Source organism: Pelecanus crispus, chromosome 1, assembly GCF_030463565.1.
Source record: "Pelecanus crispus isolate bPelCri1 chromosome 1, bPelCri1.pri, whole genome shotgun sequence".
Classification (NCBI taxonomy): Eukaryota; Metazoa; Chordata; class Aves; order Pelecaniformes; family Pelecanidae; genus Pelecanus; species Pelecanus crispus.
Genome location: NC_134643.1, coordinates 45,241,170 through 45,268,930, shown reverse-complemented (window position 1 = coordinate 45,268,930; position 27,761 = coordinate 45,241,170). Strand labels below are relative to the sequence as shown.

Below are 27,761 nucleotides of genomic sequence, written 5' to 3'. Positions count from 1 at the left end.
GTCACCAGGAGGATGCAAAGACCCACGAAGGTGTATTTTGGTTATCTTCGTGTTTCATTGTTAACACCTAGTTCATGTCACAAGTTATTTAGGACTGCGAGCAAAGTGCCTTTCACTGTTGTATGTAAAGGAACACTTTCATTAACAGAGTTCTTAGGGTTCCTTCCATTCATGGGGTGGCCTATGGCCTCACTTTTAAGGAAACAAGTTACCAGTAAGCAAGAAGGAGAGACATCAAGAAGGAAAACATAACACTGACTGCAGTCTGTAAGTTTATTTGCTGCACAGTGCATGCTGCTGTCCCGAGTTCCATCTCCACCTGCCCCATCAATCATTTCTTTTGTTCACATGGTGAAGGGGATTTTTTTTTAATGTGTGAATGATGCCCAGTCCTCAGGCTTGTGCAATGCCTGCTGAGCTGAATGGAACAAAACAATATTATTTTGTAGCAAGAATGTTCTGTGCCATGTCCAACAATGAATTTATCAGAAAGGCAATTTTTCCTCCACACGTAGGAATGGCTGCATTTCCACTAATGGCGGTGCACCTCTTATCAATTTCTTTCACATTCAAGAACACCGTAATTCTGACCTGGCCAATTTTTATCCCAGGGGAAAAGAAAAGCCTTTAAAAATTCCTGGCTGATTCCCTATCACAAAGCAGAAAAGCCTGCAATTGTAGCACATTCTCTATCAGAGTCCCTCAGAAGGAAAGGCAACATTTCATTCATTCAGCATCTGCTTTCTCTCCATGAATTAATTTAAAAAGCATGTTGCGCATGGGTTTCCAGTGGCTGAGCCAGGCTTTGGTCATTGTGAAATCTACTTTGCCATTACTGCTGTAAGAGTGTTGGCCTCACACACCAGCAGTGGGCCACACCGATGCACAGAATGAGCAAGACCCTGCTGTGTTCAGCATGTGATGCCTTGACATTACTTCCTTGCTTGTTATCCAGGTTTTAAATGGTCTGTTGGGTTATTCAAAAGGCCTTCTTTCTTTAGGAGCTCTACCACATGTTCAGCCTAAGAGTTCGCTGAATTGTTTGGGTACTAAAATACCAACTTATTCTGGTGCAACGGAAGAACACAGTAAAATGCTGGAGGTGTTCAATGTAAAATATGAATACATACATTCAAGTTGGAGCTGTTAAGCCCCAAATCAACCTGTTTTTCTTGTAGCCAGTATTTATTTGCTGAAAAAAGATGCAGCTGATCTCAGCCTGGGGGCCTATTTTGGAAGTTCACCCTGTGGGTCAGGGCTCTGCTTTGAAAGCAGGGCCCATGTGCGTGAACTGAAAGAAGTAAGCACGCTTGCAAGTACGCTAGCATGCTCTGCCCCCACTTCCCATATGGCAGTGCTTGGTTGCTCTAAGCAGCAGGCTGTGAGTAGGAGGCAGCTTTAGGCTGCTCGGCCAGTGCATGCTGCTCAATCAATTGTTCTTCATCCTCCCCAAATGAATGGAAGTATGCTTTGGGACAGAGCTGGCTCCTCGACATGGGAGGACCACTCTGAGTACTACATTTATTTCTGTTTGAAAAATTTGTCATGCTAGACAATTAGGACTACATCTATTTAACAGTGAAAATTAACCTAAATATGGACAGACATCATTTATTGGGTGCCACATTGATCTATGGGGAAAAAGTTGGCAAAGACCTGTTCTTTTGGCTCAGTTGCTTAAAAAGAGGTAAGTTCATCCTCTGACAGCCCTCTAAATAGGACTTTATCAAGTATCTGATATTCTCATGCTTGAAGGTTATTTTGCTGTTCATATTTATTATTCATCATTTTGTAAAGAACAAATGCCTTTGTTTAAAAAGTAAACAATTAAATATTCCCAATGGGGTTTGAAACGTATACCTCGTTGATATGAACTGTTCCTGTTGTAGGTTATTCATACCCACTAACTTCAGGCACTTAGTGTAAGAGTTTAGTCTCTGTATAATCAGTGGATACAGGTAAATGTCTCGAGAGTGTGATTCAAATCACTTAATTTAGGGAATAATTGCATACTTCCTAGACACCTCTCATTAGGAACCTGCAGACTCTGGTCTTGAATAAAGAATTCAAAATTTGGTCTTTTAATCAAGAGAATGCAAGAAAGAAACAATGGAAGCTTCCAGTGCCAAGACCTTCAGTATAGAAAACAAGACATGTAAGAAAATGAGTAGGATCTGTATCTTCATATCATCCTAACAGTACAATAGGTTACCATAAAAGTAATAAAAGAATCATTTTACAGGAAAGATATTTTTAAAAAAGGAGGAAAAAGAAACTCAGGAAGCATGCAAAGCAAGCTCCTATGTCTTCTTGGGAGTGACTGAGAGGAAGAGACGAATGCAAGTAAGCCCAGCCTTGTGGCTCACAGCTGTTGCTTCCATATTTTCAGGGTTCTGAAGTCTAATATAAATCTAAGTTACAAAAGAGTTTTGCGGAAAACCCTGCAGAACACAAACACTCATCTATAACACTGTATCTTCATAAACATGTTATTTTCACATTTTTCAGGAAGTTTTATGCACCCTGCACAGTTGCCTTCTGAGGCAAGTGAAAAGGCAAGATGATTGGTCAAGCCTGAGGTTGAATTAATGTACAAACGGGACTCAGTCAATCCATTTTGACTGCCACAGTATACTTATTGGCCTTGTTTTCTGAGAAAGACTTGTCCCTATTGTTTCTGACTAATTTTGTACACTGTAGTGGCTCTGCAGTACATGCTGTCTTTCTGAGTGTGAATTAGGATGTCTCATTGCATTGTGGATAAGCCATGGTGAGTGTTAATGTCACCATGGGCTGAAGATGCCAACAAATGGGAATTGGCATGCTGAGACCAAGACAGGTGGCACCGTGGAATAAATATGCTCACTCTTCTCCAGGCATTGAACTGGGAAAACAAAGCATACGAGCAAACATTGCAGAAGAAAAGACCACTGCCAGCAACAGAGCCCCTGTCCCTCAAAGGGATCCACTTGGATTATTTCTGGCAATAAAGGTTTGTGTTCCTTTGAGTGAAATCCAGGCCCTCTGGATGTCATTGTGGGTTTTACTGACTTCATTTTGGCTAGCATCTTCATGCTGCCAAGTCAACACATGCTACTTTGAAATATTTCAGGCACCTAACATTAAAAAGCTTGTTCCCTTAGTATTTTGTCTCTATGAGGGCAAGGCTGTTACCTGTTCAACAGCTGTTCACCTGTTCATAAGGTGAAATAGTCTAAGAAAACCATTATATGTTGAAGTTTGGTTAGGTGCAATTGCAGCTCTCAATATCATGTTACTTTATAACACCCCGATGTTTCGCTGCTATTAATATATGAACATTAATCAGAATATTCTGATTAAGTTAGTACATAACCCTGATGTAAGAGGAAGGCCTATGTAAAAGAAAAACAAACATACAGAGAAGTTAGCTGGATGACTGAAGGCCACAGTAAGTCAGTAGCAGAGCCAAGAATATTCTCCTCATATTCCGGGGTGTAGTACATACACCTGACCCCAAATCTCCTACTTCACCTAACAGACACATTCACTGTAAGCCAAAAATCTTTCACTAGTGACAGTGTTTTAGCCTGATACAATGAGAAAGGACTGAGCTATTAAATCTCCTTCTCCACAAATGCTTTGTGACCTAATAAAATGTTCAGACCACCACCACAATTATTCTCCAAGCAATAGGGCTAAATTTTAGTAATTTTTCAGTGCCGCTGTTCATGACTGAAATGATTATGTCTATTCCTTTTCCCAGGCCACAGGCTGAGCTTAAGCAAGAATTTTGCTGTACCAATGCATTAAATTCAGACCCAATAAATCAGCAGCTATTACAGTGTGTCTGGAGCTAGGTGTCTTGGGGCTTTTATTTTTTCTAAAGAAAAAAGTAGTGGGAGCCACCAAGGGCATTAGCAGAGACTGGAAAGTTATAAAGATGAAAACTGTGATGGGAAGAACTCATAACACTGGTGCTAGTTGTCATTCAGATGCACCAACAGAAATCTGGAGTAAGACCACTTAAACGAGTTTGGTATGGAACACTAAGAACTTAAAGTGTGGGCACTGTACTGAGATGATGCAAGAGCCCACATCAAGTTTCATGAGGTACCAATCACTAAGACATTAAAAATACACATTGCTTTTGTCTACTTTTGATATGGTGACATTTATACAAAAAGGAAATAAAATTAGCAAGTTATTTTTATGTGCCTATCAATTTTGAACTTGAGCTTTCTAGTACAGTTTGACTTAACCTTTTAACTACAGAAAGAATGACAACCTCTTTTCTTTTGTCTTCTCACCTCCCCCCAAATATATACCCAACCAAAAAAATGCCCAATCAATTTAGTTCAGCCTCTTGATGTGTGTATCAAAGCTACTACATAGAAATCTCAGCTGAGGAGCCAGAGCTGTCAGAAGACTATATGTATCAGAGCTTTAGACCAGGTGCGTCCAAATAGCAAAATAAACCTACCGCAAGTGACAATCCAGAACAGTCATGAGACACAACATACACAAGGAGGACATAGAAGGAAGAAATAAAAATTAAAACATCCACACACAAACATCAGTAAAAACCATGGAGAAATGACCTTTTTACGGTAGTACATTCATTAACAATTTGCCTCCCCTAGAAGGAATCTAATCCTCCCAGTGGCCCTTGGTGGAGCTGTATACTCCACTTGAAAAAGTAAGTGTTTCCTGCAGTGGAAACGGGTTTAAAGCCTGAAAACCTAATCTTATTTTGAACTCATCTCCCACTTCATCTCAACTACATTTGCTCATAATCTATATTATTTCATAAACAGTTTCTCATTTGAAGTTTTGTTCAGGAAAGTAGACATTTTGAAGCACAAATATTCTGACAGAGACCAAAATTGCATTCCACTTCCTGTATATCTACCTCTGTGCAACTGTTGAGCTGATTGAGTCTCTATGTCAAAAGGATCTTCTAACTATGTCAAGCTATATGGCTCTATAATGATTTGGCACAGATGTGCAGGTCAGCATGAGTACATGTAGGTCAGAAGTTCTCTTTGACAAACAAAACCAGACTAAGATGGAAATTATATTTCCAGAAGCTGATACTTTCAACTTACCAAATGCTACTCGCTTTCAAGTTTTGTGTGCCTAGGGAACCAGGATCTTGCAAGATGCCAAGTGCCTATCAACTGCTATTATGCACTCTCAGCTGAAGGCAGAAGGTAATTAGCACTTGCAGGTTCAGGCCTAACAATGACTGAACTAAGCTTTTTGGGTTTTTGACAACATTTCAGATCTTTGGTACTGTATGTTGCCCTTTATAATGGCATTAGATTTACACCTTGCTCTTCAATTACTTTTTTTTTAACATTAAAATTTGCTTCTTTAAAGAGCTAAAAGGCATTCTTGTTATTCCCCTTTCTATTTTATGCCAGAGCCTTTAAGTGGTTCAGTTCTCTTAACTGAAATATTCTACATTTAGCATTGCATTGAGTTCAGCTAGGTATATTAAAATTTGCACTAATAATTCAGGATTAAATTGTTAGAATAAACAACCAGTCATACAGAAAAAAAAAAAAGACAAGACAGCTAAAATTTCACAAATTAGGAATTAAGTTGGTAAAAGTTATTGAATGCCAAGGAGTTAAAATCTGTACACTATCAGACTGCTAGGTATGAATTTAAGGGGCTAATTTAAGCAGCCTGTTTTTGAAATCCAAGACAGCGAAGAGGAAGCTTGGCTGGAGAGTTGGTGATCCATCCACTTATTAAAGGTCTGACATTTACATCAACTGAGAATCTACCCTCCTTAGGTTTAACTGTGCAAAACAAAACATAGTGGTTAAATCCCAAAATGTTTGGGCAAAAGTATGTTTAAATAACTATACAGAATATTTTGAATGGAATCATCTTAAAATACCTATCTGTGCAGCATTTCAAAGTTTGAGGTCTCTTTGTAGACAAGAGACTCATGATTCAGCTTTTTATCAAATTTTCCCATGCAAAAGATAGAAATGAAACTCAGTATTAGTTACATAATGTAATTTTGCATTTAAAATATTTATTTTCCAAGAATCCATGGTCATTTATCCAGGTCCTAATGAATATAATTAAAAACACTTAATAATATATTGTAAATACAACAATGGCCTTACATGATATGGAACAAATTCCACATAAATATCAATCAACAAATTGCACATTATTTGTCCTACAACGAAGTATTAGGTTTGTTATCATTGGTAGAACATAATAAACATCTCAAAGAATTTTTCCACGAGCATAATCAACCAGTTCTTCCAAATTATTCTTGGTTCAATGGGAGGAGCTGGCTAGCAGTACCCCAACAACTGGTGATCTGATTTTCCATGTGTTGCTGAGGAGGGAAATATCTCACAGTTACTTAATATTAATAGCCCAGAACCAAGTCTGTAAATCAAATACAGGGAATCTACGGATGCTAAATCAAAGTGCTCAAAGAGGAGGAGTTTCTTTCACATTCATCACATGGAGAAAACAAAATCAGAGTAAAATCTTTTTCAAGGGAGAACTCAAAATTTCTGCTCTGTTGTTTTTTGAGCTTGGCCTCACTAATCTTCCTAACCTTGGAACAGCTGCATCTACATTACTGATTTTGTGTACTGACTGTTTTCAGCTGTGAATTTGTCTTGTGTTGGTGTCATGCACTCCAGTACACCAGTGTGGCACATGAAGCATTTTCTCTCCAGGTGGAACCAAGGTTGAAGCTGTGCACCAGGGCACTATCTAAAGTGCTCCACTGGTAATGTGGATGCAAGGGTCTCCAGCTGTTCACTCTTTGTGCCTGTGCAGGACTCTGTTCGTTGTGGTAAAGCAATCTGGGATGGCTGTAGAGAAATTTGCTTTGTATTGCCTACTAGCATGTAGACACATGAGTACACCTAGGATGGAAAACTGGTGTAAACTTCATTAGCTCTAAGCATGCAATGTGTACTTATGGTCTGAGAACCAGAACAGATTGTGTCAGATCAAGCCCCTTCATCACTCACATGATGACAGTGTGTAGAGCTGTCACTATAAAATGTTGATTCATACAGCTTTAAAGTAATGAATTTTGTCAAGGTTTACTTTATTGGTGTGTGTAGATTAGAAAAGTTAACTACTGTCCATTTTAATAGTGGCTACTGTAATTCAGTAGCATGAACAGGAATAAAACAACTGGATTCTCAGTTATCTTCTTTCCATACTGTCTACTGAGCAAGAACAACAAAAACTGTCCTCTTGTCTGATAATGGAAACTGGAAATAGCTCTGATAGCTCTGTACTTTTGAAGCTTATCCATTATTTTCCTCCCCTTATCTGAGCTCCTTTCAGACTGCACTCATGTGATCCAGTTGCAGCGAGTCATCAGACATGTAAGGCCTCCTCATCCACTCTCCTGATTTTTCTCTTCCGGTATCACATCTTATGTGCCTAGAGAAGCATGCTAACCTATTCCAGGACTCTTAAGACTAGCTGATGAGCCACATTGGTGGCTGCTCCATCACTGTACAGTGGCATCTCACCACTTGTTCTGAACTGCTCCATGGATCTCTTAGCTAGTATGCTCTAGGCTTCTCTTCCTGGATCTTGTTCCTGATCAGCTGGTCCTAGCCCTCGGGTTCCCAACTTTGGTTTGTTCAACACTTCAACATCGTGTTGAATGCCCCGTGCTCTTCCTTTTTGGTTATCTTCCCTTGTTTCTATGTTTCTCGTTTTTTCTTCTATACTGTTGTTTCTTTCCCTGCTGAAATTTTGCTTTTGTGTAAAAAGAGATTTAGAGTTCAGAGCTACATTTGTTTATCATGTAAGCTCAGAAATACTGCTAGAAAGATATACAAACACTGTACTAGGTCCTGGTCAAAGTCTTGAAAAAGGACAGTGAAAATGGCACACATTTGCTTCATTTTTGGGACAACCAAGATACTCTCAATGAACTTGTCCCTTCCAGATGAGTCATTATATGCCTGCTCATATTTTTTTTAGCAAAGTAGGGAAACTGGCTGACTGCTTTATCAGTGATGCCACATCCAGACTCATCTTTTGTGATACCCCCAAGAAGATGCAGCCAATCAGTCCCCTCTTCACAGAGCCACTACTGAGGCAACAAGTAGAACTTTTTGTAGATACATCAAACAGAAACCTTCAAATGCAACTCAAGAGTTCAAGAAAAGGAGAGGTACTTTACCTGGTCTTTCATGGTTTTCCCTAAATCTTTAACATCTTTCATGTTAATAGCATTCTTCCCTCCCTTCTCCTTTCCCTTCTTCTTGTTCTTCTTTTTGAACAAGCATTTCTTACAGAGACAAAAGCAGCAGGTAAGGATTAATAGGACTGCAACTATGGCTATGGCTATTAAGGCCCAAGGTGGCACTGGAAGAGAAAAAGAAACACACACAAAAAGAAGGTGGGAAACTGTTAGTAGGGTTAAATTTAGAAACAAGCACATTTCTCTCACAGCTAAGCCTTTTTCAATAAAAATGTCTTGCAGAAATACCTGAAATCCTTTCTAAAATATCCTGTCATCATATGGATATTTGTCCCAACTGATCATTTGCACACACAATGCCAATTTAACACATCTATCTATTTACATGCCTGGTGATACATATCAAACTCACTTGCAGCTATTTTGATTAATCAACCATCTGAAAACAGTATGTCCTAAACATTTATACTGTGCAAATCTGTAAAATGCTCAGCACATTTAGGCCATTACTTGCTTCTTTCTTTGATCATCTCCCCAACCCACCTGGCACTGAGGCTGAATTGGGTGGAAGTGACTGGGAATTTCCCTTTTCCAGAACGGCATATGACCCAAGCAGTCAGTTTTAATGAACAGCCCTTCTCCTCTGCCCACTGCTGTATTTGACAGACTCACAGATTCCTCGCAACAGATGCAGGTCAAGGTCACCAGTAAAGACTGACCAAGGACAAAGGACTGTCCAATCCAAGGGCATTTGCCCTATTTGTCATCATGCCCTAACGCTAGCAAAGTTTCAGTACATAGCTATGTTCTCACCTATACTTTCCTATAAAGAAAAGCATATGTTCCTTTTATTCATTCAGTCCAGGATGCTGGACAGAGCTGAAGCATGAATAAATAACAGACAACACTTATGATAAAATGGTCTTGCTAAAGATCAGAATTTTTGGAGAAAAGGAATTAAGATGACACTTAAACACAAGTACTCCAGAAGGGAATTATCTTCATACAAATCAGTTTTAATGACCACTGATCCTCACATTTAACCAGAACACCTGACAAAACTTTAAATGTTGTAAACTGTCATTTTCTAAAAATCTCAAAATGCGCTCAGTCTATCAGGTCTGCAAGACACTCTCTCAGTGCATTACCTAAAGGCCTCTAATATGATACAGAGCAAAACTGAAGAGTGAATCAAATTTGACATGTTGACGTCAGTGAATCACAAAAGGGAATGGACAGTATAAATAGAGAAAACTAATTGCTCAAAGGAGCTAAGCAGAGTTTGAAGCATGGTCACAGGAACTTCCACTACAAATTACCAGTTCAGGAAGAGGACCAAGCTCCTACACCTTCCTTACTCTGAATTTAATGACCATATTTGTAACTTCTATTCAAATGTCATTGGTGATAGATACAAAAATAATGCAGGAGAATAGTTAAACAATAATTTCTGTAATACTTTTCTGCCTCCAAATGTTCATTAAATGCAGCTGCTATAAAAGGGAAGCTGTACCATATGTAGAACAAATGAGAACTGATTACTAAACAAATGAATGTTAAAAGATAAACAGTGAACAGATTAACAGCTGTTTATGGGATGTATTTTATGGAGTCAGCAGCAGCAATTCTGCAGTTAAAGTTGCACTAGATCTGCACTTATCACAACTTAAAATCTGTATTTCATGCATTAATAATTTCATTTTTTCTTCACATCTGGTGTGGTAACACTGTAGCACAACTGACTCTCCTACAATTTTTTTTTTTTTTTCAGCACTCACAAATGTAAAACCATCACCTTTCACAGGCAATGTATGTTCTTCTCAAATTCTAAACTTCACGTGTCCTTAGTCTGCTAGACACTTAGCATCTGAAATGGTATTTACATAACACTATACTTTACATCTGAGCTAATCTATGGGAGTTATGTTAATGTGAAATGAATGCCGTGCCCAAATTTATCAGCTATTTGTTTTGCTGCCTTGTCAGCAGCACCTGAAGCACGATGCCAGTGAATATGGAGAGCAGCAAGAATATGGGATGGGGTTTTGACAGCAGGATGGCACCGTGGGAGGAAAGAGAGGAGGGACACATCAAAGGCGGGTAAGCTGGGAGAACCAAGGAATTGAGGAGACAGGGAATGTGGGTGTTAATAGGATATATATATCTGCATCCTACAGACGAAAAAGCTTGTGTAGGTAGTGAAGTCAGGTGCCTTTGTGCTGAAACTGTTGTGTAAAGTGGTATTCTGGCACTGCCGCCTCGGTTCTCTGGAGCATGAAAAATGTAGGGTGCCTTGGGGAGCATTTGAAACACTTGCAGATATCTCAGCTTCTTTTTTATAATGCATTGTCTGCTCTCATCTGTTTGTAATTTAATTTCACCCAATAGCTCTTGTGATGCAATTAAATGCTCATCAAATTAATATCTGAGACACCAAGAATTATGCAGAATTCCTTATTTATCTCTTCAAAGAAAACACGCTTCCTTTATTATTCAACAAAGCATAAGCAATAAAGGAAAAAAATTGGGGTAACCCAAAATCCGGACATTTGCAAAATAACTTTGACATTCAAGTTTGAAAAAGCAAAGAGGAATGGATTTTTTTTTCCTAATAAAAGGGTACTATCCCTGTCAAGGAGATGGCTCATCCGAAGATTGCCACTGAGAGAGATTCCCCAATCAGTGGATGTACATATTAGATTTAAGACAAGTGAAACACACAGTTATCACTACCTTTGAAGTGATGTTTGTTTCTTTTCAAAGGCATTATTTAAATAATTTTAAATGTTAATAATTTTACATAATACAGACAAGATTTTCCAAATTTACTAAAGACTTTGAGGGCTTTCATATTTGTGCTCCTCAATTCATCATGCTGCCAGAGGAGCTTGAATTCCAGAAAAAGATAAGTTTTTAAAAATTAGTTTTCTATAAAGTTGTCTCAAGGTGGACAGGACAGAATGAAATGACTGAAGTCACTAGTCACTTTGGAAGACTCAAGTCTACAGACTTTAATTTTTCAGCCTTTTTACCAGCTGTGAATAATATGTATAAAAACCCCACTGACAGTATATGAACTTTCTTGGTTTTGCACAGTGGCTCACTTTGGAGATTCATATTGGTTGATTCCAGTTGGACTTTACCCACACTTATGCAAGAGTTTCAAAGAATTTCATTTTTCCACTGTTTAAATGGACAACAAAGGAAATCTACAGTTTGAAGACTACCTCCATCTATATTAAACCAGTTTGATCAGGTTCAGTAGCGCAGCTTGAAGCCTCAGGAGGTCTTTGGTCATGATCCATTGAACAAAGGACCTCTGTGGCAGACGAAGCAGGATGGGTGACACAAAAAAGGCAGATCCTGACCAAGCGGCCGAGGTGTCAGGAAGCCAGAAACTTCTTGTACAACTTGTCTTACCCAGTGCCTGCACAAGGGGGTGCTTTGAAACAAGCAATACTTACCTGTGCAATCAAGGAAAAGCTATTGGTTTAAGGATAATTAATATATCTATAAATTTCCTGGTATTTCAGCGCTATTTTCTTTGTTCTGCTCCTGTGGGCAAATACAGAACACTTATTTTGAAGAAGCTGTCATGAATCGCTGTGTGATTTGGTGACTCTACAAGGCTCTTAAAGATACATCTATAGGAGGGGATCTGCTGAGTAGCATAGTTAGTAAGTAAGGTCTTGAATTAGTCTTATTGATCCAATCCAAACAGGGTATGCTCTAGGACTTTACTCAGAAATGCAGGAATGAAGCTGATCTGTAAAAGCAGAGTGTAGAGAAAATGAAACGCATGGCTTACTCCTGAGCAACAGCAGGGCACTGGAAAGAGTAAGCTCTAGGATTGTGTTGATAATCGAGGCATTCTGGGTACCGATTTTGCATCCTTCACTCATGCTGAACATCAGTCAGACATGGTTGCAGCTAAAGCAGTTGTGAGCTCTTTCTTGCTTCCTCCCCCTAATGCCAGCCAGGGTTGTGTGCATATTGTGGGTCATTTGATGCATTTGTAGCATTTCACAAATACGGCAGCTGTGACGCACTTATCATTTTAGTTTGGGCTTAGGAGTGCATTTATGAGGCATATCTTCAGATTGTACCCATACACCATGCTTGGACTCATGTTATGCAGCAGTGTGGGGGGCCACGACGGACCAAATGGGAATATACACTCCAGAGGTCGCCTAATGGTGCTCCAACTGCAAAAGGCACTTGGCCCATGGGAGCAAACCTAAACAAAAGCATTACCCCCACAAAGTTTGCAGCGTGGAGTGGGGTCCTCAGGACCGACTGCTTCACTCCACTGATTTGCTTCTATTGTGCTGCACTAAATACAGCTTGTCCCCCAACCTGTTATTAAATCTTGTTCCACTGAATATGCTAGATTTGAAGGAAAGGATGTATTACTGAGTTATTCAATTTAAGAGCTACAAATTACGTCCTTTATACAAAGATGTCCTTAATTGGCCTTACAAAAAATGTTTGGAGAGGTACAGGCCTTGGGTCCAAAACTGACATTCCCATCAGATGATCTAAAATTACCAAATGCCTCGGAGGACATTTGACTCCAGAGGAAAGACAGTGAGAGGGAAGTCACAAAACGTGTAACAGCATCGAAGTGCTACAGTCCATAGAAGAGAATAATTCCTCCATCCTAATAATTTTCTTCCCTTTCTGTGTGCAATGTCAGAGGAAACTTTATTAACTTAGAACCTGAAGAGAGGGAAGGTCAAGGAAGAACTGAAGAGAGGAGCTGAATTAAAAAGTGAAGACTTACATACCAAAAATGCTGTCCACCGACAACTCCCAATTAAGCAGCCCCATTTAAACTGTGACAACAAAGGACTATCAGATGATGGCACCTTCCATATTATTCTGCAAAGGAGGCCCATGGCATGTCGGAATTGATAAATATTAATAAACTATGTTTCAGAGGGGGCATGATACTTAACAGGAAGCTGCAACTGCTAAATAGTTGTATGTGAAGTGCACTGCATTAATCTAAAGCTCTGGTAGCCTGAACATGAGAGCACTGGCAGTTTTCATTTACTAAACCATAGTTTTACCTTAGCTTTTTGCACTTGCAGCTTCTAATCAGGAAGCAAACCCCATATATAGCCAAATTCAGACTTTCTGTATAGAAACTCCCCAGGGGCCACATTCTCAGGATCAGTTTGACTTTCATTAGAAGTTACTTAAAGAAAAAGAAAATGTACTGAGAGCAAGGACCTGGGTAACAGATAGCACTATTCACAGCAGAAGGAATACAAAGGTGATCAATGCAAAGACAGGGAAATGCTGATACATGGCAAAATGACTTGTAAAAGAGGAAGATAAAAACTGCAAATACGTACTTACAAATACTGATTTTTTTTTACCTTCATTAAAAAATAATCCATCCACCAAGCCAGGAAACATGACATTAATCACTACTCTACTCTTAATTGGCTTAGTGGTGGACTTGGTAGTGTCAGGTTAATGGTTGGACTTGATGATTTTAAAGGTCTTTTCCAACCTAAATGACTCTATGATTCTATGAAATACTAGCCTTCAGGCTTATACAGCTACACTTCCACCCAAACACTCTTATGTATGATCTCTTGCCTTAATAGCATGTTTGCAAAGTATTATTTTCACTTTCTTACATTTACCCCGGTTTTTTTTATGTGGTTCAAGTTAACAATGCTACCTTTGACCCATCACTAGAAGGAACCATTATGAAATATCTTAACAAATGCTTTCATGCTGCCATTTCCCCCCCTTCTCTATTTTTTGAGCATGTGCAGTTGCATAAGACTATCTCTATGAATAGTTTATGGAAGTTACTGAAGCTTTAACTGAGCTAAGAAATGTGTGTTTTGACAGTGAAAGTTCCCCACATGCAAAACAGTCTGTGAAAGTGCACTGATCACTTCAGTCATTGAATATACTCCTGCCTATAGCTTCTTTGTTAGACATTATCATGCAAAATTATGCAAACTTCATATGACTGAACATTCCAGTCTTTGCAAATAAACTGACATTGAATTTAGCAGTAATCCTAGATATAGCTACAAATTTAGCCGAGACGCTTGGGCTGCTTGAGAATCTGATGTGCCTACTGTATACTCCCAAAGCTGGAAATCAAAATGCATGAACTGTCTAAAATATTTCTCTAACGGCAAACCCACACCTACTATTGGAATTTGCAGGTAATTTATGTTTATTATTGCTGGTATTAATTCACCTTTTAAGGCATGTGAAAGGTTCTCTGTCATGGTAAAACACATCTACCCAACAGCGTATCTTCTTTCTGCAGAGCAGAACTATTTCTGTCTCTGTTGCTATCTCTCTCTCCTTCTTTCCAATGTGTTTTTTTGTCCCTCTCTCCCCCAGCTCCTCACTGCTCAGTCTCATCAGCTCCTCTGCCCCTAGTCTCTTGAGACACATGGGGGAGAAAGCAAGGCAGGGGAGTTTCCAGGTGAGATGGGATGGTGAGGCAGCCAGAGAGAGGAAGCAAAGCTGCTGAGATGTCTCCTCGAAGGAAGTCCCTCAGAGAGATCGCAAAGGGCTTCATGCTCACATGTCAGGTTTCATCTGTATAAATACTAAAATGAAAATAGCTCCTCTGTTAACCCGCCCATTCCCTGCTGAATCAAAATGAAACAGAATATGATCAAAAAGAGAGTTAACACAGATCTCCCCTCTGCTGGCTGTGCCACTGCCGGTCAGGGCCGCTCTCTTGGGCTCATTTTCAGCTCAGCCACCATTGCACAGCCTCCTTGGTAGCCACACGCTCCTTGGGAAGGTCCCTCCTGTGGTCTCTGGCGCCTGGCTGCCCTTCCCAGCAGTGCCGTGCTTCTGCAGGGCTGCCGGCTCTTCTCGCACCCTCTCACAGCTCTCAGCCCTCCTGCCTCCCCTTTCTTCCAGCAAATACAGCCGTTTCTTCCATTGCCCTCTGTGAAAGAATGATATTCCCCCACTTGGCACGCAACGGCCCAGAGGAGGAACCAGCAGTCCAGCTCCCTGCTGCACAACGTGCCCCTTGTGAAGGACCGCAATGCTGGCCAGCATGACAAACAAAACAGCCTCCCCTTTCTGGCAAAACCTCTACGTCACTTACTACAGAAAACAGTGTAGGGAAAGGAAAGACTTTGGTGGAAGATGCTTTCTAATCAAGTAGATAATATTTTTAGACTGATGCTTCCTATCAGTTCATATATCTGCTGCCATAAAGGTTTTAAAATAAAATCAATGAATTCAGGCTCTAGATAATTGCCAGAGAAAGCACTGGCCACACTGATTAGCTGGGGAAGATTAAGAAAGCTGGAGCCTTCAACCAGACCTGGAAACCAGACAGGTTTGCTGAAGGCTTTCCAAAAACTGTATGTACCCACACCAGCTGAGGCCAAATACTTTCTTGAGAAGGGACAAAACAACCCATGGGGCTAATATTTGACTCTGATGAACAAATCTGTAGAAGCCTGAGATGACTGCTTTCCATCATGTGGACAATTGTATTTTGTGGTTAAAACACATTTCAATTTTCCTGTGACATATACAATATGTTGCACTTCAAACTTTGATTGATAGTCTGAAGGAAAAAAAAAACAGTGAAAAAAACGTGCAAGTCCCTTTGACTTGGGACTGGAATTTTCAAAGGGACAAAATACTCCAGTCATACCAATCCCAGGACTCAGAAATCAAGAGAATAAGACTCAAAAGAAATGAAACTGATGGGAAAAAAATCAGTTATGCCTATATATATTTGATTTTCTTAGCTGATTTCATTCATTGTATGCAATGAACACTGGTTTTCTTTTATCTTCCTTCTCAGTTTTTGAACACTTGGAAATGTTATTTGTGTCACGTTTTCAAGGTTTGCCCTGCAAAAATGAGGACCAGGGGGTTGCATTTCAATTTTCAGAACAGTAATCATCACAATTCTTGCATACCAGAATTAGTCATGCATAGTACATGTTGAATGTTTTAAGTTCCAAAACTAGGTAAAAACACCATTGCCAAGGAAGGAAAAGCTAATTTGGCACATTTTTAAATAAAATATTATGCAGGGGTAGATTCCTTTAAAAAAAAGGAACTGATTTGTGATTTCTGACAAGATGAACTTGTAGAAACTATATCTGTCTGTAAGCCAATGGTCTGTGAACATATACAAACTTAACACAGGATGCTATTACACAATGGCTTAGGGTTTAAAGGAGAACAGCTACTATTAAAAGAATTAACAGCCATTGGAGTAATATACTAAGTTCCCGCTGAAAGGAATAACCAGTTTTATTCCTTACTGAGATTTAATATTCATTTAAAAGGTCTCAAATAAAAATGGCTCATATGTAGCGCTTTTCATCAGTAGATCACAAAGTGTCTTATAAAGGAGGCAAGTAGTAATATCTGAACTGCAGAGATGCAGACATTTAATACATACAGAATAAAATGACTTTGGTTAGCATCATATAGAAGACACCGCGGCAGCATTGGTCTACATTACTGACTGGTGCGGTGCACAGGAAACAACAGGGGCTTCATTTGCTGAGAGCATGTTTGTAGGACCACAAGTCCCTGCTACGTCTTTGCCAGCAGCAAAGTTCATGTCAGCAGCCGGTCCTAGGCATGCACCCCATAAGCGTAGGGATGCCAAGTGCTGGAGAACGCCACGCGCATGTTGCAAGCAAGTGCACCAGATAGCAGCCTGGGGTGCAGTGTCAACCTCAGACCTTACCAGAGGAAGCACTTCAAGTGCCTCCCTGGGGTGCGTGCATGCTGCGTGGCTCCCGGTGCTACAGCGGCAACACAAACTCACACCCAGAAGGAACCCCTCCAGAACACTAAATCGCTAGCGTCGCGCGCCCTGTGTGACACCACAGCCAAGCATACCACAGAGGTGCCCCGGGTCCCAGCGCCAGGCCCCTCAAGGCTGTAATCTTTCCAAAATATCTCACTGGCACCTCAGCTACTGCAGCGTCAGGAGCCTCGCTCAGCCCTTAGGGCACCTCCTTCGCTCTGCTTCTTCCCAAGCAGCAAGTCAGAGGACTGCTTCCAGATTTTCTGCACGGCCCTTTCATACAAAACAGTGATGCTGCTGAAAAGGACTGAAACACTGCACTTCCCACCCCTGGTGTGGAACAGTTACTGTCAGCGGGGTAATTACTGTCCCACGGAGAGCGTAATGACATGCTGTGCTCTGAAAATGTTCCAGGCTTGCAGAGTGTTTGGGACCTTAAAACTTAATTTTGTTTATTACCATAGAGCTGTAGCATAAACAAAGAGACTTAAGTTTCATTTGTCATGATGTGCTGCTTTGATAATAATTTTTCACTTCTTATTTAAAGCTTTAAAAATGATCTTTTTTTTCCCTGACTCCTGCCATTTCATTATCCAGCCAGCAAGATTGTATCCAGAGTCCATACACTCAGACAAAGCACTGAAGTATGGGATAGCAGAGAGTAAATAGAATTTACTCTTCATGCATACCAAACTGATGAACTTACCCACTGAAACAATCATCCTGTTCCTCAGCCTTTTTGCCAGTTCAGATTTTCATTTGCCACCTTATTGAAAATTTTGGTGAAATTCTCAGTGAAATTTACTGTCTCTCCATGTGAAGTAAGACCGGATGTCAAAATGTAAAGTAGAATCATAGAATCATAGAATAGAATCATAGAATCGTTTAGGTTGGAAAAGACCTTTAAGATCATCCAGTCCAACCATTACCCTAGCATTACCAAGTCCACACTAAACCAATCAAGGGTAGACTAGACTAAACCATGTCCCAAAGTGCCACGTCTACCCGTTTTTTGAACACTTCCAGGGATGGTGACTCCACCACTTCCCTGGGCAGCCTGTTCCAATGCTTGACCACCCTTTCCGTGAAGAAATTTTTCCTAATATCCAATCCAAACCTCCCCTGGCGCAGCTTGAGCCCATTTCCTCTTGTCCTATCGCTAAGTATTTCTAACTTGTAAATAATCAAACCTTTTCTGTTTGTAAAAAGTATGACACCATTTCACTTACAACTTGATCTTTTGCCTCTATCTGTTACACAGCCTGGTAGAGCCATGTTACTGACTTTGAACAGACACTAAGCACGTTCATATATCTGGTTTTATCCAGGCCTTGAAAAGGCCTGGGACGAACCTGTTTTTTCCCCGTCTGATGGGTAAGATAAGGACAGGTCAAAACCAGTCATCTACAGTGTAGAACTTTTTTTATATATGTATCTATATATTCATATATATTCATCCAGTTCTGGGGCCCTCAGCACAAGAAGGACATGAACCTGTTGGAGCGGATCCAGAGGAGGTTCACAAAAATGATCCGAGGGCTGGAGCACCTCTCCTGTGAGGCCAGGCTGAGAGAGTTGGGCTTGTTCAGCCTGGAGAAGAGAAGGCTGCAAGGAGACCTTATTGCAACCTTCCAATACTTAAAGGGGGCCTATAGGAAGGATGGGGAGAATCTTTTTAGCAAGGCCTGTTGGGACAGGACAGGAATAATAGATTTAAACTGAAGAAGAATAGATTTAGACTAGACATAAGAAAGAAGTGAGGGTGGTGAGGCACTGGAACAGGTTGCCCAGAGAGGCAGTGGAGGCCCCATCCCTGGCAACATTCAAGGTGAGGTTGGACGGGGCTCTGAGCAACCTGATGGAGTTAAAGCTGTCCCTGCTCGCTGCAGGGGGGGCTGGGTTGGATGGCCTCTAAAGGTCCCTTCCAACCCAAAGCATTCTATGATTCTATGATTCTATATATGCATTATATCTGCCATCCACTTACTGAAGAAACAGATGTATTCTGCAATTAAGAATCATGGGAAGAGTTAATTTTTAAAATTGATTTCAGACATAAAAGCCTTTTTATTGTTTTTCATTTTTTAAAATCACTTCAACAGGAAAGCATTCACATACTTAAGTATGTGAGAAAGGCTAATTTCTAATAGGTTTGGGAACCTTTTCGTATCTTCAATGTCCAGAATGATTTAAAAAAAAAATTAATTGCATAGCTGTAGTAGTGATAAATCAATTATAAAAACAATCAAGGAGCAAACAAAAAACAATCTCCTTTCAGCTCAAATTAAAGGTTTGTTTTTAAATTTTTACTGTATGTTAGGCCAATTGCAGTACGTAGGCAGTAACTGCTCATATGAGAAGCCTTATTTCTTTTTGTGGCAGGAATGTATCTGTAAAAGCATATTTCTTTGCTGGGCAATAGTGTATACTCAGTGAAATCAACTGAATACCTGCATTTCTTGATCTGTTATTTTAAATGTACAGATATAACTCTGAACAAGATTCTTTCATTAAATATTATCATTATTAATAGACACTCATTTGTGTGTGGGTAGTGCCTAAAGGCACCGACTCAGAAGAAATGCCTCATCAGATTAGACAGTGCACACAGATGAAATAAGAAGACAGTCTGAGAGGCTTTACAGCGTAAGGTCCCAAGCCTGCGTTGTGGGTACATGTGCATCTTGGTCTAACTTGACTGCTCACAAGAGCTGTGCCCTCATCCAACCATTTGCTTATGAGAATGCACCAGCCTGTACACTACCAGATCCAGTCTGTCCAAGCACATTGCCTAGCACTCCCTTGTGCACAACCTTTGCTAAATACTCCTTCTATCACCTCAACAAGATCCTCCTAGGATCCTGTCCACCTAGGACATGAATGCCTTCTTTCTGGAGGGAACCCAGCCAGCCAGCCTGGTACCTCCATAGCTTACCAGTGGCCAAAGGTATGGCCAAGACTGAACCCTGAAACAAAGGACACAGAAAGCCAAGACATTCTCTTAGGCCGGGACACTCCAAAGGGAGTGCCTGAGCCAACTGTCTTATTGAGGCAATAGCAGTTAGCCTCAGACAAACCAGGGCTCTTTTTAGTCTTCCAGGTGGCAGCTTTTAATAGGAATGCTCCAATTAAAAATGCTGTACATTCAATAACTCTTCAGGCCACATAGTCTTGTCAGTGACCTCCACTCTTTCCCAGAAGACATTTCCAGCACTTGAGCTCCTGAGGCACCTCAGGACTATGCTCATGTTAGAACTGATTTTGGAGATAATCCAAAACAGGTCCTAAGAAGACTCTTCTGAGACAGAGAATCAGTGATAAAACACAGGAACAAACAATTTGTCTTTAAAGTGAATAGTAATTTATGATGCCTTCATCAGTGTGTTTCTAGACGTGCAATCAAAACATGCACACTCTGACAATGCTAATTCTGACCTAAGGCTAACGGGACTTGATTTTTTCCATATATGGTTTTATGTCACACACTTCCATGCTGAACCCTCAGTGTGAGATGAAATTCCCTAACCCTAGTCACCATGACTGAAACATCCCACATGGTCCATCACCTTTGTTTCTAGGGTGTCTGTAACACCGAGAACGGCCCTATAATACTTAGGTGCAGCTGTTGGCAGGCACAACCAGCATGAGCCACGCGCATGTTCACTGAGATCGTCAATAAGGTACACTTTGTTGGTCCAGCGTCCTCTCAGATCTGGATGCAAGTGGATTGCTAGGTAATCCTGGTCTGATCGGGTGCACCACATGCAGGCAAGGGCTCATACCATGTGCCAGTTGTATAGTGCAGCAAAGCAGGGTGCAGGAGTTGCGACTGTGCTAGTCCACTCCCGGCTGGCTCTGCTCACGTCAGTGGGACTAAGCAAGCCTGGCTGTGGCTGTACGCACACATTTTTCCAAGGGACCTCAGATTGTGTATTGATTCAGTTGTGCAGGGGTATGCGGGAGAGCATTCCTGGCAGGCACCTCTGTCCTTGATGTAGCACTCTGCTCAGCTCAGGAAAGGGCAGGGTGTAAACCGTCCATGCTGCAGGTGTTTTGAGAACATTATATGGGTGACACTGGTTTGTGGGATTGGGTGCATAATGGTGTGGGCTCTGCTGCACTGGTATATGATGCACGCCTGCCAGGCCAGGGCAGCTAGGCGAGCTGTTCTGCAGTGTGTAGTCTGCCAGACTGCCTGGGGGGTGTGCACTGAAGGACTGAATGGTCTCAGGCTTGCCCCAGGCATTCAAACTAAAATACTTTCATGACGCCTACCTATTAAGCAGAGGTGCTGGTCAGAATATTTATACCAGCTTTGCAAATTTCAAGGGAGTAGGTACCAAGAGCCCAGCATTCCAAGCCTCATCCCAGTGCCGGGATGGAAAAAGACACCCATTCCCATGGCATGCCTCAACTCTGCCTCAACAAGCACCACAAAAGATAACTCCCCTCGCTTCTTCCCCGCCAAGCCAAACTTCCCAAGAAAGCACGACTGGCATGAATGTGCACAACAGCTTCTGCAGCTGTCTGCTCTGTTGCGCCAGCACATGGCTGTCACTATGAAGATGTGTATCAGAAGATATTATAAAGATACAGTTTTGTGGAATCTGTATGTTATTAGATGCTTACACTGCTAATACAGAAAAAAGAAATTAATTTGATTATTCACTGACTGTATACAACTCTAGTCCCTTGGACAAAATGTTGTTTTCACCTGTTATTTAAAAAAATAGCAGGCTTTGACCTTTCTCTTTTTAAGCATTAAGTTTTATTTTAAAAGACTGAAGCAAAGAATCTAAATATGGGTTGTGCCCTTGCCTAGCGTTTCAACCTGCTTTATTCTGCAAGAGGCTATCAAGGCTACAACCCACATATGGGTAGTGGCCTTTGTAGGGAGAAATCTATCTTCAAGGTACAGTTAAGGTTAATAGCCACGTTGCTCTTCTTTTTCAGAAGCTCATTTAGCAGCGCTATTATGATGAGGATGATGATGATTGATTACTAACTTCTGCCTTTTTGCACAAAAAGCACCATTCCTGATTGGCTAACTATAAATGCTGTAATGGTCATTAACTTTGTTGCAGGAACCACTGCCAAAGTGATAAATAGATTTGGTTTACATTAGCTACCAGACTAAAAGCATCATTTGACCTCATTAATAGATCTAATCAAATCGAGTTATGCTCCCTAAGAAGGAAGACTATGCTTTTTAGGACAAGAACTCCAAGGCTTTTTTCTGGTCTCCATAAATACAGAAGTTAAAATTTGTTCCACTGAGGCAAGGTCACAATTCTCTCCAAAATGCTTTGTGCAAATGCTAGGCATTCAAGTTTTCCTTACTTCTTGTTCAGTTTGGAAGTTAAAACTACTCCTAGGAGGCATTAAGAGCTACCTGTACAAGCTCAGGGAAGCTGTGCTTCTTCGAAAAGTGGTCAGTTTGCTGAAGGAACCAAGAACACAACCTGTGCATATACATGTCTGGAATTTCATGTTAGTATGGTGAAATCTACATCAAAATTGATGTACAGATATAGCTCTTCAGGTGTGTGGAACAAAAAAGCTGCTGACTGCATTCGATCCCTTAATCCACATTTCCTACATACTACCTGCAAACTGTTTCTCGTTTCTTTCATCTTTACTTCTGTAAGGTATAAGTATAACACACTCCTCACTGTTGCTGTGCTTCTCACTTCGCCTACCTAGAAATGTGAGAAGTTATTAATTTAGCATGCCTGGAATATGTTTTCTCTCATGCTGTGCTTCAGTCTTCCGCTAATTAGCCTGAATAATTAATTTACATGAGCTCTAGTCAGCTGGGCCATGAGTGTGTGTTACAGCTGGAACCCAAAGTCGATAGTTTTAGTTTAGGGGATGATGTGGGTCTGAAAGAAGCCTGGAAAGGACTGTTTTATAAACACACATATCACCCTGAAGGACAGCACAAAACGTTCTCGTATGGTGTGGACGAATACAGGCAGTTTTTCCCAATGCTTTCTTTGTCCTGTTAATCTTATTGGCTATCAGCAAAAGCAACTACTATCAGTTTGTCTCTTAAGACAGGAACTCTCCCTAAAAATCTCATCTAGTACTTTTATCTCCCTTTTTTTTTTTTAAACCTGACATACAGTAGAGGTGAGGTATGACTCTGCAAGCTTCGGGACAGAGGAGAAACCATGAAAAAGAAGGCACTTTTCATCAACTTCTGTATTTTATTTGGTGATTGTTGCTGCTTAGTCTAAAATTTAGCAATGTTGAGAATGGGAACCAGAAATCTGTTCTCCCCTCTCATTTTGGCCTATAGTTTGCATTATTTACCACACAATGCCATGACTTCAATATGAGTTAGAAGTGCTGTCCTACATTAGATCTTCTGGCTTGATGAAGGAATTTAATCTAAATCTCTCCATTTCCTGGTGGCGCACTCCAGTTTTCAGATTAATATATAAAAAGTGTCAAGCTATGTTACCAGCATAGTATCAGAAGACCCAGCCTTGTTCTACTCCTACCCCCATTCCCCAAAAAGAAGGGCTGTAGGCATCTGTCCTTTGAAGGGGAATTTTCATGCGCCAGTGTTAAGCAGACAGGCGAACCAGTCTGCTGCTCTGAGAAATGTGCTAGGGGTTTCAGATGAAAACCCTCCATTTTACACCCCTGTATCTGGCTTGCTTCTGGACAGCCAGCCTGAGAGGGCTTTCATCGTTCTGAGATGCTTTGACTCCCACCTGTGCTCTATTTGAAGTCCAGCCATATAATACTGAATGCAGGCTGCAACCTTTTCTCAAATTATGTCAGTCATTTTTCTGGATATGACAGAAAGAAATAAATCCCCTCTCTCAGTACCAGAGTCCACCTTTGATTATCTGCAGTAGGTGTCAGTTTTGCCTTACGCTGCCCAAATGAAAACCATACACCTTCTAGGCACTTACATCCCTTATGGGATTTAATTGCACGAGCTCAATTCACAGAAAGAGCATCCTTTTCCTCCATCTCCTTCTGTAGTGTTCTATTGACACTGAGCGTGCTCAGCACAGATTGATCCTACAGCTACGTCCAGACCAGACTTTCTCCACTAAGTGAAGCATTCCTGTAAGGGCATATTGAAAACTCAATGCTGAAATGTCACTGGCTTCTTCTATTCATTGGGAAGAGAACAGGAAACGGAACCTTATGCCAGCTCTGAAAACCAATTAGTAGACATTCTTGTTTGACTTTGTTGCAGTAAATGGTCATCAGGGTCTGACTGAAAGTTCCGTACTAGACATGGATCTACAGTCCTCTGGTTGACACCACTCCACATCCATTGCTTTTTATCTTTGAACTGCTTTCTGAATGACAATTTGCTAACTGGCATAGTTAGAGAAAAGCATTAATTTTGTTTTAAAGAAGGAAAGCCAGGAGAAGATGACCTGTGACTTGTTTTCAGGATCACAAAGAACATCACCAAAATTTGAGTGATCAATCTAACCCCATGCCCAGTGTATACTTCTCTCCTGAGACTGGCATATTCCCACTCTAGTAATATTTTGTTCCAGTATTTAGAGTCAACCTTAGCAGCTGCTCTACATGGACACATTTTCTTATTGCTATTTAACAACCACTGCATCCCCTCGTTGCTCGAAAGTGCATCCCACTTATTAAAATCATTTCATTAAAATCCATTCTTCTCATTGGATTAATTTCATTGCTACTGATCAAAGAGGCTGAAAAAATGATCAAATCTTAAAATTAAAAGTACACAGCAGAGTTCTTGCTTCTTTCCCTATATAAATACAATCGAACCTGAAGTGATTAACCCCAAGTTTGGCCAGAATAGAGAAATAAAAATTCAAAGGGAATGCTGTAACTAAGCATAGGAAAACCAATCACTTCGGGAATTAGAAGTCAGGGTTAAAGGCTCATTCTGCTGAAATCAATGGCCACAGTCCTGATGCCTTCTGTCCAGCGAGGATCCTGTCCCTGATTCTCAGTTCCTCCTGCAAGTACTCTGCCATTAGCTAAAGAAGCAGCTGTGCTCTCTCCTAATAAGAACTTTGCAATAGCTAATTGACAATTCTTTCAAACCTGTAGCATCGCCAGTAATGAACAATTAATCCTCTGTCTCCTCAGAACTGAGTTAAGCTCAGAACAGAAAGGGAGAGGCAGCAAAAGAAAATGGACTCTGTGAAGCATGAAGAAATAAAAAGATCATAAAGAAAACAAACATTAAGGGTAGAAGAGCAATCAATAAAGTCCAAAGCTTGCAAAGATTGTCTTGGAAAATAAGTACTCTAAAGGAATTTAAATAAGTATAAATGGCATTCTCAGAAAGATTTATTTAAGAGTGAATTAATTCCTTGGTGCAATTTCCTTTTTTCTTCCCTTGCATGATTGTCTCTCAGGCTACTTCACTTTCTGCATATGGTGCCACATGACAATAGCAACACATTAATCTCTAAGTCATATACGTTCTTCCATAGTGATTATTTCAGCAAGCAAAAGGTTAACACATTTAAGTGAATGCAAATGAGATGGTGGTTTGTTATTGGCTGAAAGTGCCTCAAAACAAACTAATAGTGATACACAGATGCAACTTTGCATCTGCAGTCTAATTAAAACTAATCTAACTAAATACGGTGCATCTGTAAAGCAGCTTGAGCACTGCAGAGAACACACAGAATTCCTTTTATAGTTGGGAAGAGCTTCCAAGAGCCGGTGTGTCTGCCATTTCACTTTATTTGCAATGACTTTAATAGCAGGTGAGTAATCAGCAAATAAATTCTCTGTAGCTGCTTTGGAATTGTTCATTCACAGAAGCAGAAGCAGTGATAATGCATCCACAGATACATTACAACAGCAATGGAGGCCACATCGACCGGGGGAGGTAATGTCTTTCATTAGGCAAAATGATACAGTTGGAAAAAAGAAAAAAGCTTCAAGCTGTAAGTCATCCTTCAGTCTCACTTATTAAGGCAGAACTCAACTACAAAAAAGCACTTTTGCAGATGTGTTACATTACTGACATGAGTTGTCCACAGCAAAATCAGGCATGATCAAAACCTTGTCTTGTCAAGGGATTTCTTTTAAAATATTCTTAAGACAGAATCACTTTTTCTCTCTGGCAAATAAACATTCCACAGACATTGTATTCAGTATGAAAACTTACTGCTCTCAATTGAAATTCTGCCATAAGCGATTCTAGCACTGAGAACTAAAATGGCCATGAGGTAATAAAATAATGTGTGTAACCCTCTACTCAGCATACAGTTTACAGGCTGTGAGACCAATGCAAAAGAATAAACTCCGGTGTTTTACCTTTTTTCTTTCCCTCTCAAAAATTCAGGTAAGAAACTTAATGTTAGAAAACTGTCCTAAAATGCTTGAATTGCAACTCTCAGATGAAAGAAGGTTAAAGAGGACAAATCTTGATGAAATGTTCATCGCAACGTACTTCCATGAGGTATTCCAGACAAAGATAATGTGCATATTCCCACCTTAGAGAAATAGTCTGAACTGTCTTGATCCTGTTGTAACCTAAAATAACTATGTTTGTAGACAGCCAAAAATATGAAGGTATGGTGCTTGGTGGGGTAAAGATGCTCTCCAGATCTCATTGTTTTTCTTACTTCTTCCTTTCTCAAGGCTCACCAAACTGCCAAAATATTGAATTTAGTAATATCCAGATTGCTAAAATGTTGAATTCCAATATATCCTTGACTCTGTGGGATAGGCGTGGCTTTATATTCCTCAGAAATTCTCCATGTCAGGCCACACTTCGTGTTAAAGCAGATTCATGGAATAAGAGCATGCAAGAACTATACTGTAGATATGACACTCTCCTAGAAGGCCAGCAAATTGACTCTTCCTACCCTTTTACATGAAATATTCACTGTATGAAAAATTGAAATAGGCCTGAGAGTAGAGCTCTGGAGACTTTTCTTTTCTGGTATCCTAACCAGTGAGCTATTTACCCCACACAAGCCAGAAGCTAAGCCACTTCTCCCATAGAACAATGTTCCCAAGTCCCTGGGTCTCCCATGGAGGATTTCTATATCAGCCTCAGTAAGAAGGATAAATAATGCATTCTCCATGTAGTCTAACCTACAGCCCATAGCCTCTCTCTCTGCTCTATGGGGTGAGATACGTGGGTTTAAACTTGTTTACACTGAGTAAGATGCAAGCCATGTTCTTCCTCCTCTCATGATGGTGCCTTAACAACTATCCTTATTATATAACAAAACTGGTGACAACACTATCAGCATTTCCCTTTCCTTCTTTAGCCCCACTGTAGTCCCACTAGTTCCAAGAATGAAAATACAACCTCCAAGTAAAAGAGCAATAGATATGACAGATAAATCCCATAGCAAAAATTTGGTCTGCTGTTTGAAAAAATGTACATAGAGGGCTCTATTACCAAAAAGAAATCATAAATGATGAAAATCCTCAAAATTGTCCCATTAAAGTAATTTTCTTTGCTGCCTGATGTTTCCAGACAAGTAGAGCTCTGATTTGAGTCCTTTCAGTAGTAAATAGTTCCATTAATTTCAGCAAAACTATGCTGAACAATGTTTGTAGGATTATATCTTGAGGTGAACTTACTAATATACAGGAAAAGAGCATCGCATGTTTTTGACAGCATTCCTTCAACCTAGGAAAAATAAATGTGGTGATTCCCAGAAAAGGGATAAACTAATTTTCAAATGAAATGTCAGTCTGAAATTGCTAATCAATTAGTCATTTTCATAGTTTTTTTCTATATGCTGGTGTGAAATTTACTCCATTGCAGAAGCTTGCAAAAGG

At 40.3% G+C, this 27,761-nt stretch overlaps 1 protein-coding gene across 2 annotated transcripts in view; it reads right to left on the bottom strand.

Annotated features, from left to right (window-relative positions):
• SYT1 (synaptotagmin 1) overlaps window positions 1-27,761 on the bottom strand; it is a 130,601-nt gene that overhangs the window by 86,939 nt on the left and 15,901 nt on the right. For both annotated transcript variants that reach the window (XM_075717915.1, XM_075717921.1), the window contains exon 2: window positions 8,177-8,361. In XM_075717915.1, the coding sequence (XP_075574030.1) occupies window positions 8,177-8,361 (185 nt within the window). The remainder of the gene's footprint in view (window positions 1-8,176; window positions 8,362-27,761) is intronic.